Genomic DNA, 10,713 nt, shown 5'->3' with positions numbered 1-10,713 from the left:
AAGGCTGTAACGTAACAAAATGTCAAGGGGTCTGAATACTTTCCGAATGCGCTGTAACCCTAATTGCTAAGTCACTCTGGATAAGAGCGTCTGGTAAAATTGTAAATAAGAATAAACTTTTCCCTTTATTCATGTCATTCTCATGAGGTGAACACTGTTCAGACACAAAGATGGCAGTCTGCTATGCATAACTTCAGGGGTTTGAATGTGCTGTTGGCAGATGCAAATCTGATGCAAACCTGTTTTTAGTTGAAGATAATTGTTACTGGATTGAATGCAGTGCTTGATAAGTACAGTGCCTTCAGTACTGGTTTGGGGATGCTTTGCTGGCTCAGGACCTGGACAACTTGCCTTAATAGAAGGAACCATGAATTCTGCTCTTTATCAGAGAATTCTACAGTAGAATGTCAGGACATCCGTCTGTGAGCTGAAGCTGAAGTGCAGCTGGGTCATACAGCAAGACAATGATACAAAACACAACCAAGTCTACATGAAAATGGCTAAAAAGCAACAAATTTGAAGTTTTGGAATGGCCTAGTCAAAGTCCAGACCTAATCACAATTGAAATGTTGCAGCAAGACTTGAAATGAGCAGTTCATGCTTGAAAACCCACAAATGTTTCTGAGTTAAAGCAGTTCTACATGCAAGAGTGGGCCAAAATTCCTCCACAGCGATGTGAGAGACTGATCAACAACTACGGGAAGAATTTGGTTGCAGTCATTGCAGCTAAAGGTGGCACAACCAGTTATTGAGTGTAAGAGGGCAATTACTTTTTCGCACAGGGGAATTAGGTGTCGCATAACTTTGTTAATTAGATAAATAAAATAAATATTTTTTTTGTTATTTCTAAACTTAGGTTCCCTTTATCTAATATTAGGTGTGGTTGAAGATCTGATAACATTCAGAATCAAAAATATGCAAAAATAGAGAATCAGAAACGGGGCAAATACTTCTTCACGGCACATCGGTAAAAGGCTGACCACACCGCTGGCATCACGGGCGTGAGCGTTGCAAAATAAATTTAGGAATCTATATTAAATTATTGCACCCGCACTGCTCGCGCTCGCGCGCGCGCCAACGAGCGTCTGCGTTGCCAAGGGCTAAAATAGAAGTCAGTTCTATTTCTGATGCAGATTGCGCTGCAAGTCATGCCTCTCCCTTCTCCTCATTGTTTATACCTACGTGGGTGACTGAAGACGAACGAGGTTAGTGGCGGTAATGCACCTAATTTATGAAAGTTGCCAATCGTAATATAAAGAGAAGAAAAAGCCTGGAAGGATGAGAGAAGACTAGAAACAATTCGGTTGACTGTTTTATGTGTGGATTAATTGGTGGAGTAGAGGACCTTGTGCATTTCAGGTAAAATAAACATCAATGTTTATATCCCAGGACAAATTAGCTAGGAACAGCAAGCTAGCTAGCTAAATAAACATTTATGGCAAACGCTTTTTGACCTGTCCCCAAATTAATATAATTAATATAATAATATAATATTTTAACCTGCGTGTCGTGATCGCATCTGGTGTGGGGGGACAATATACATTTATGCACGATGGCGCACGCGTGCAGCCGGTTTGGGTTTCTAGTTAGTCTCTGAGCGCTTTGCACACCTGGATTGTACAATATTTGCCCATTATTTTATAATTCGTCAAGCTCTGTCAAATTGGTTGTTGATCATTGCTAGACAGCCATGTCATAGATTTTCAAGCTGATTGAAGTTAAAACTTTAACCAGGCCAATCAGGAACATTCAATGTCTTGGTAAGCAACTCCAGTGTATATTTGGCCTCTTGTTTTAGGTTGTCCTGCTGAAAGGAGAATTTGTCTCCCGGTGTCTATTGGACTGAACCAGGTTTTCTAGGATTTAGCCAGTGCTTAGCTATATCCCATTTATTTTTATCCTCACTAGTCCTTGACGAAGACAAGCATACCCATAACATGATGCAGCCACTACCATGCTTGAAAATATGAAGAGTGGTACTTAGTGATGTTGCGTTTTCTCCAAATATTACACTTTGCATTCAAGACAAAAAGTTACTTTCTTTGCCACATTTCTTGCAGTATTACTTTAGTACCTTCTTCTACAGGCTTCCTTTTCCCTCTGTCATTTAGGTTAGTATTATGGAGTAACTACAATGTTGTTTATCCATCTTCAGTTTTCTCCCATAACAGCCATTAAACTCTAACTGTTTTAAAATCATAATTAGCCTCATGGTGAAATCCCTGAGCGGTTTCCTTCCTCTCCAGCAACTGAGTTAAGAAGGGCGCTTCTATCTTTGTAACGACTGTGTGTATTGATACAGCATCCAAAGTGTAATTAATAACTTCATTATGCTCAAAGAGATATTCCATGTCTACTCCCCCCCCCATCTACCAATAGGTGCCAGCTCCCTGGTCTTTGTGGTTGACTCTGTGCTTGAAATTCACTGCTTGACTGAGGCAACTTACAGCTAATTATATGTGTGGGGTACAGAGATGGGGTCGTCATTTAAAATAACAATGTTAAATAATATTATTGCACACAGTGAGTCAATGCAACTTGTGACTTGTTAAGCACATTTTTACTCCTGAACTTATTTAGGCTTGCAATAACAAAGGGGTTGAATACTTATTGATTAATTATTTTTAATTCATTTGTAAACATTTCTAAAAACATAATTCCACTTTGACATTATGGGGTATTGTGTGTAGATCAGTGACACAAAACCTAAATGTAATCCATTTGTAATTCAGGCTGTAACACAACAAAATGTGGGAAAAGTCCAGGGGTGTGAATACTTTCTGAAGGCACTGTACACTGCAATCCACTTATGAGAAGGATCAATACAAAATACAACTGGGGCAGAAACATACCATGATACAAATCTGTCATAAGAATAACATTTCCCTGGACTCATGTCATTCTCATAAGAGGTGAACGCTGTACGAGGCACAGACACACAGAGATGGCAGGCTACTGCAAAACTTTAGGGTTTTGAATATGTTGTGGTTGGCAGATGAAAATCTGATGCCAAGCTGTTTTCAGTTGAAGATAATTGTTTCTGGCTCAGTTCTCACTACTGCCTTAAATGTAAGTTCTGGATTACGGAACGGGCACACAGGGCAAAATGTGTAGAACAGCATAAATTGAACTATAGAACAGCACATTTTTCTCTCTGCCCCATGGCAAAATGTGTTGAAATGCAAGAAGTTAGCTGTTTAGCTGGTGGTAGGGGCCCCGGGGCCCCAAATGCTGTAGTCCTGCCCTGCTTAAATGCCAACATGCTTTGTAAGGAACCGCCATTTATCTGCAAGTGGATCATTAGTTTGTTTTCCATTTCATGTAACTTGATTGGACTGAGAGATAGACGGTGTACTACTTTCTCTTCTGTAAAGATCAAGAACAGGATCGGAGTCATGAGGCACGTGGTGAAGAATGGCCTTCTTTGGGACGACTTGTATATCGGCTTCCAGAACCGTCTGAGCAGAGAGCCAGACGTCTACCACCACCGGTAAGTCCTCGTCTCCTCGCCTTCCCTCCTTTCCTAACTTACCAGACCCAGGCGTCTACCACTACCAGTAAGCTCTCGTACCGTTATAAAGTCTATTGTATTGCGTTGCTGTACATTAGAGCAATGATTCTCAACTGGTGGGTTGGGACCCTAAATATTTGACCTGTCTTGGTTATTTGTTCAGGTTCTGGAACCACTTCCAGACAGAGTTGCCAGTCGCTGGGCCGGACTGGGACTTGTTCCTGCAGCAGGTGTCATCATACCAGAGGTCTGCTGAACCCCAGGGAATCCAAACAGAAAGTGTCTCTGCTTCTACATTGTCTTTGAAAAAAGCAGACTGTACTGTCTCATGAGAACCAAGCTTTGTGCCTGCATCTATTAATGAATAAGAAGAGCTGCTCTCCCTGTCACTGTAGGCACCACCAACCTCCATGTGCTACTGAAAAAGGGACGTGGCTGACAAGATTTAATTTCTGAATTGGTTCATTTAGGGTTCATTTTCAAAAAAATTTTTTAGTGTAATGGTGAAATCTGTTAGCATAAGCGTCTATTGTTGCTTGGCAGGTCTGTATGTAGGGGACTAGTACCAAAAAGTAGGAAAATATATGCACTCACTACTATGTGGCTCTGGATAAGAGTGTCTGCTAAATGACTAACATGTGAATATGAATAAACCTTATCATTGATTATCATGTGTATTATTGATTATATGATTTTGGACGTGTGCTGACAATGCATTTGTTACTCGTCCAATATCTATTCATTGAACACAATTTATTTTTTATTTTTTCATAACAAAAATAAAAATAGTTTTGGGTTAAGTTAATGTTAGGGTTAAGTTAATGTTCGGGTTAAGTTAATGTTAGGGTTAAGTTAAGTTAATGTTAGGTTAATGTTAGGGTAATGTTAGGGTTAAGTTAATGTTAGGGTTAAGTTAATGTTAGGGTTAAGTTAATGTTAGGGTTAAGTTAATGTTTGGGTTAAGTTAATGTTAGGGTTAAGTTAATGTTAGGGTTAAGTTAATGTGAAGGTTAAGTTAATGTGAAGGTTAAGTTAATGTTAGGTTAAGTTAATGTTAGGGTTAAGTTAATGTTAGGGTTAAGTTAATGTTAGGGTTAAGTTAATGTTAAGTTAATGTTAGGGTTAAGTTAATGTTAGGGTTAAGTTAATGTTAGGGTTAAGTTAATGTTAGGGTTAAGTTAATGTTAGGTTAATGTTAGGGTTAAGGTAAAGCCAGTTTTACATTTTGGCTAGTAAGGCTGTGAATAGGATGCTGGTCAGAGAAATCAGCTTAGTCATTTATGAATGTACAGATATAAATCTATTGTATTAAGCTGCTGTACACTGTGGCTCAACTAGAATTTGTCAACTTAAAATGTTATGAACTGTTGTGTGATTTCAATGTACCTGACAACCAATGAAGTTCCTCTGGGAGAAATCGAGTTATTCTAAGTTATGAGTAGGGCCCAATACATGGAATATATATAGCTTCTCAGGAGTAACTCAATCCTCCAGAAATTATTTAAAAAACAAAAATACTTTATCTGTTGCATTGATTGATAGACATGTAAGATACTGTGACAAAGCTACCCAGAGTTACTGTCTGCCTGAAGAGTGAGAAGTTCACAGAACTGACTCAATAGAAGTTCAGAAAACCACAGCCTTGTTGAAGTCACGCACACACACACTCCAGTAGATTCAAACAGAACTGCTGAATTCTCTCATTCACACACATGAATAAGGGATGTTAAGCTAAGCACAATACCACACTTACAGCCTTGGAGGATCCTAGAGAGACTGTAGCTCTCTCTAGCTATCACTCTAGATAAGTCTCTCCCTGTATCTTCCTCTCTGTCTCTCACTTTTCAACAATGACATGAAATGACCCTAATCTCCTTATGAGTTGGATGCCACCATCACCAAGGCTTTCCCACTGTCCACAGACGTCAATTCAACGTCTAGTTTTGATTTACGTTTGAGTTGTCAACTGTCAATTCAACGCGAAATCAACAAATGTCACAATTTCATTGGATTTAGGTTAAAAGTTGGGTGGAAAAAAATATGAAATGTGCTTATGTTGACTTCTTGCAAATCCTATCAGTTTTTCAGGTTGATTCAACGACATCACATGGATTTCTTTCCGGTTGAAATGACGTGGAAACAATGTTTATTCAACCATTTTCTGCCCAGTAGGTTACCTCCATCTTTTGCCAGTTTATTACACTACTACATGGACTCACTAGTTCACAGCATTTCACATCGACTTCCTTCCTCCTCACCATCCAGCAGTAAAATATGCAGACGTCTCAGTTCCTGTTTGAAACAAGCTGCTTTACCGAGAAAGGAGATGTGATGTGAGACGTTTGTGACCTGTCCTGGTTCAATCCTCTGTACCTGAAGCATGGGGCAGCTACTGCTGCAGGTATTGCTGTGGGCTGTGATTTTCCTGGGCTCATCTGTCCCTAATATCGAGTCCTCAGAGTACAACCCATTTCCTGGCATCACCGATAAGAAGTTCATCGACGACTGTGTGAGGATACACAACGACAACCGATCCTCTGTGAATCCACCAGCCAGAAATATGCTCTACATGGTAAGCAGTGAGGCAATGAGACGGGGTGGCAGGGTAGCCTAGTGGTTAGAGCGTTGGACTAGTAACCGGAACTGACAAGGTACAAGTCTGTCGTTCTGCTCCTGAACAGGCAGTTAACCCACTGTTCCAAGGCCGTCATTGAAAATAAGAATTTGTTCTTAACTGACTTGCCTGGTTAAATAAAGGTTTAAAAAATGAGAGCATGCAACACTGTATTCCCAAGTCAAAACTCAGTAATACCATAATATAGCTAATACTGGTTCCCTGTCAATTATTCAGAATTGGATTGCTTTTGCAGTTGGAAAAGTGACAATTACGAATATGCAATACGTGAATAGTGCTTAAACGCTTCCTAAAGCAACAACAATGCATATAAACATTGCCTTGTGAGTAAGCTATAGTTGAATAAGACAGGGCTCTACACTGTCCTTTTTTACAAGAACGTGTAACGCCTAAGTTGAAAACTGTAGGCGCACACAAAGAAATGTAGGAGCACAATGAAACATTTGAGGTAAAGTAATAAAGCTAGAATCCTACATTTTTCGAGGTGCACTGGTGCACCTAAATTAAAATTCCAGGTCGAAGACAAAATATGTAGCCGCATAGGCAAGTAAAATGGTCGCACTGTAGAGCCCTGTAAAACAATGTTAGAATGAAAGGAGGACAAGCCAATCAGATCCATAGAGGCGTGTAATCAGTTTCATATCACAGACACTGTCATTTTTTTAGACACTCACTAATTTGTTTGCTTTTTTTTCTTCAAGACGTGGGATGAGGGCTTGGCCATCACTGCAAGGGCCTGGGCAAGACACTGTGATTTCCAGCACAACATCTACCTGAAAGAGGTCAGACGGGTCCACCCTGTCTTCTCCTCCGTGGGAGAGAACATCTGGGCAGGATACCCGCCCTCCACGTTCTCCGTCATGCGGGCCATGGATTTATGGGTCAAAGAAGTGAACGATTACTCATACCAAAGCAATGCGTGTAAACCAGGAAAAATGTGTGGCCACTACACACAGGTACGTGTCCTCTACTGAATAAAACAGCATCACTGCTAAAAACCATCAAAACAACTAAATGCAGTTTTAGTGTTGGGCCAATAACCAAAAGATTGCTAGTTCAAATCCCGAGCCAACTAGGTGAAACATTTACTGATCTGTCCTTGAGCACGGCACTTAACCCTAATTGCACCAGGGGCACCATCAATAACAGTTGATCCCTGGCCTTGACCACACTCTCCGAAGCTGTCTCAGGGAGCATGGGATATGCAAAAAACACCTATTTCACACCACACAGGTTGCACACTTGTACATGTGTGAAACAGAACAAATATAAGCACCCACTATTTGACCTATTGTAAAAAACATTGGTATAAAAGGGGAACTCAATATTTCATCATCTTTGCCGACTGTATGCTTGCTTGCATTCCCAGGTTGTTTGGGCGACGAGCTACAAGGTTGGTTGCGCCGTCCAAATATGCCCAAATGGCGTCGACAGGACTTCGTTTTCTGATAAAGAGGGAGCCATATTTGTTTGTAACTATGCCGAAGCGTAAGTCAGACTGAATGCACATATTACATTCACAAAGCGTAAGGCAGACTGAATACACAGATATACCAAATGAAATCAAATTGTATTGGTCACATACACATATTTAGAAGATGTTATTGCAGGTGTAAAGAAATGCGTGTGTTCCTAGTTCCAACAGTGCAGTAATATCTAACAATTCATGTACACTGAAAGAAAAATTCCACCCCAAAACTATTTTGGTATTTGTTTCATTAGTCCATTGTATATATAGTCCCAAAAAGTGTTACATGTCAGCAATTTCAAGATACAGTCAGAAGTTTACATACACCTTAGCCAAATACATTTAAATCTAGTTTTTCACAATTCCTGACTTTTAATCCTAGTAAAAATACCCTGTCTTAGGTCAGTTAGGATCACCACTTTATTTTAAGAATTTGAAATGTCAGAATAATAGTAGAGAGAATGATTTATTTTAGCTTTTATTTATTTCATCACATTCCCGGTGGGTCAGAAGTTTACATACACTCAAGTAGTATTTGGTAGCATTGCCTTTAAATTGTTTCACTTGGGTCAAACGTTTCGGGTAGCCTTCCACAAGCTTCCCACAATAAGTTCGGTGAATTTTGGCCCATTCCTCCTGACAGAGCTGGTGTAACTGAGTCAGGTTTGTAGGCCTCCTTGCTCGCACATTCTTTTTCAGTTCTGCCCACACATTTTCTCTGGGAATGAGGTCAGGGCTTTGTGATGGCCACTCCAATACCTTGACATTGTTGTCCTTAAGCCATTTTGCCACAACTTTGGAAGTATGCTTGGGGTCATTGTCCATTTGGAAGACCCATTTGCGACCAAGCTTTAACTTCCTGTCTGATGTCTTGAGATGTTGCTTCAATATATTCACATAATTTTCTTACCTCAAGTGCACCAATCCCTCCTGCAGCAAAGCACCACCAAAACATGCTGCTGCCACCCCCGTGCTTCACGGTTGGGATGGTGTTCTTCGACTAGCAAGCCTCCCCCTTTTTCCTCCAAACATAACGATGGTCATTATGGCCAAACAGTTCTATTTTTGTTTCATCAGATCAGAGGACATTTCTCCAAAAAGTACGATCTTTGTCCCCATGTGCAGTTGCAAACCATAGTCTGGCATTTTCATGGCGGTTTTGGAGCTGTGACTTCTTCCTTGTTGAGCGGCCATTCAGGTTATGTCGACATAGGACTCGTTTTACTGTGGATATAGATACTTTTGTACCTATTCACTCCAGCATCTTCACAAGGTCCTTTGCTTTTGTTCTGGGATTGATTTGCACTTTTCACACCAAAGTATGCTCGTCTCTAGGAGACAGAACGCATCCCCTTCCTGAGCGGTATGGCGGCTGTGTGGTCCCATGGTGTTTAAACTTGCGTACTATTGTTTGTACAGATGAACGTGGTACCTTCAGGCATTTGGAAATTTCTCCTTGTGGAGGTCTACAATTTTTTTCTGAGGTCTTGGCTGATTTCTTTTGATTTTCCCATGATGTCAAGCAAACAGGCACTGAGTTTGAAGGTAGGACTTGAAATACATCCACAGGTACTCCTACAATTTACTCAAATTATGTAATTTAGCCGATCAGAAGCTTTTAAAGCCATGACATCATTTAATGGAATTTTCCAAGCTGTTTAAAGGCAGTCAACTTATTGTATTTAAACATCTGTCCCAGTGGAATTGTGATACAGTGAATTATAAGTGAAATAATCTGTCTGTAAACAATTGTTGTAAAAATGACTTGTGTCATGCACAAAGTAGATGTTCTAACCGACTTGCCAAAACTATAGTTTGTTAACAAGAAATTTGTGGAGTGGTTGAAAAACGAGTTAATGACTCCAACCTAAGTGTATGTAAACATCTGACATCAACTGTATATAACATTCAAAATACAGAAATGCAGCCAGTATGATGCATTTTGCATCAAAAGATTCTGCGTTGTGCATCATATGATGCAAAATGAATCATTTCTGGAACACCTGGGGATTTTTTGAAAGGTTATTGGAATTATGCAGCCTTGCACACATTGTACTTTCCTTTCGGCAAAAAAACAAAAAAGTATAAGATGCACTGATTTTAGAAATATGGAAACATTTTAGATCAATTAAAAGGATGTGCATTGCTTTCTCCAGGGGAAACGTGGTTGAGATGTTACCATACCAGAACGGGTTGGAAGAATGCAGCTCTTGTGAGGGTGCAAACAATCAATGCCAGGCCAAGCTCTGCCGTGAGTCTGTCAGCTACCATTTCCCACACCCAATAAAATAAGATGCAGGACAACCCTGTGATGGTCTAAATCTTCAACATATTCCTCCACAACACCCCCAACACTCTTTTCCTTGTACATGCTACACGTTCAACACCCAATACCATTTTCTATTCGTGACATAATAAAGCTGCCTTGTCTCTTTACAGACAATCCAAAACGAGATGAACAGAAAAGTATGTTTTGAATACACAACCCTTCATTTAAATGAACTTCCTAAACCACAATGGCAGAATGTGTTCTTTGTGACCAACATTAGCCTTTACTTTTCTCACCTGTGTACAGGTTACAGATGGACCCCCGGCTGGGACCCCACCCTGGCCAACTGTGGCCCCTGCTGCATGGCCATATTGGCCATCCGACCCCTGGCCCTTCTCCTCACCTTTGTCGCCGCATTTGGAGTACACAGACTGTACCCAAGCATATTTTTTTACGAATAGCTGAGAGGTTCAGATTAATTGACCTGCACTGTTCTCATTGTTGTCATGGCTTTCTCAATGTGGTCCTGTCTTTTTAAAATTCCTGCAGAGCCTCAAACCAAACTCCCATTGTGGTACAATAAAGTGAACTACTACTAAAATGTATATGCTGCTTTTGCTGCTTCCATTAATGTGTTAAAGGGAAAGTTTACCCCAAAACGTAACCAAAAGATTTACTGACCTCAAGGAGTTATGCAGCAGTCTTTAATACAAACTATACAGCAAGCCCTCTAAAGTAAACAATGCCTAAAATAAGAGCAGGAAAACACGTCACAATCTGTGTTTCTGTTAAGTTACATTTTTGAAAATAACTGTTTCTCCCCCAAAAAT

General features: G+C 40.2%; 2 protein-coding genes across 5 annotated transcripts in view; both read left to right on the top strand.

Moving 5' to 3' along the window:
• Nucleotides 1–4,180, top strand: part of cmah (cytidine monophospho-N-acetylneuraminic acid hydroxylase) — a 36,874-nt gene extending 32,694 nt beyond the window's left edge. For all 3 annotated transcript variants that reach the window (XM_042318057.1, XM_042318060.1, XM_042318059.1), the window contains exons 14-15: nt 3,375–3,490; nt 3,675–4,180. In XM_042318057.1, coding sequence (XP_042173991.1) covers nt 3,375–3,490; nt 3,675–3,843 — 285 coding nt within the window. In that variant the 3' untranslated portion in view covers nt 3,844–4,180. The remainder of the gene's footprint in view (nt 1–3,374; nt 3,491–3,674) is intronic.
• A 1,522-nt stretch (nt 4,181–5,702) lies between these two features.
• glipr1a (GLI pathogenesis-related 1a) lies at nt 5,703–10,488 on the top strand. 2 transcript variants are annotated; one of them, XM_024445911.2, is made up of 6 exons: nt 5,710–6,083; nt 6,848–7,102; nt 7,516–7,634; nt 9,771–9,865; nt 10,054–10,080; nt 10,190–10,488. In XM_024445911.2, the coding sequence occupies exons 1-6, from the start codon at nt 5,892–5,894 to the stop codon at nt 10,342–10,344; spliced, it is 843 nt and encodes a 280-aa protein (XP_024301679.1). In that variant the 5' UTR covers nt 5,710–5,891; the 3' UTR covers nt 10,345–10,488. The 2 variants fall into 2 exon arrangements, with proteins under 2 accessions (XP_024301680.1, XP_024301679.1); XM_024445912.2 differs by lacking the exon at nt 10,054–10,080 and having other exon boundaries at nt 5,703–6,083.
• Nucleotides 10,489–10,713: the final 225 nt, after the last annotated feature.

This window comes from Oncorhynchus tshawytscha, unplaced genomic scaffold (genome assembly GCF_018296145.1).
Source record: "Oncorhynchus tshawytscha isolate Ot180627B unplaced genomic scaffold, Otsh_v2.0 Un_scaffold_10343_pilon_pilon, whole genome shotgun sequence".
Lineage (NCBI taxonomy): Eukaryota > Metazoa > Chordata > Actinopteri > Salmoniformes > Salmonidae > Oncorhynchus > Oncorhynchus tshawytscha.
The sequence above is the reverse complement of the archived record's forward strand: the minus strand, read 5'-3'. Positions and strand labels throughout refer to the sequence as shown.

Coding starts and splice junctions, on each gene's coding strand:
- glipr1a (XM_024445911.2), top strand. CDS start 5,892: ATGGGGCAGCTACTGCTGCAGGTATTGCTGTGGGCTGTGATTTTCCTG. Junction 9,866..10,053: donor ATGCCAGGCCAAGCTCTGCC/GTGAGTCTGTCA, acceptor GTCTCTTTACAG/ACAATCCAAAACGAGATGAA. Junction 10,081..10,189: donor AAAACGAGATGAACAGAAAA/GTATGTTTTGAA, acceptor ACCTGTGTACAG/GTTACAGATGGACCCCCGGC.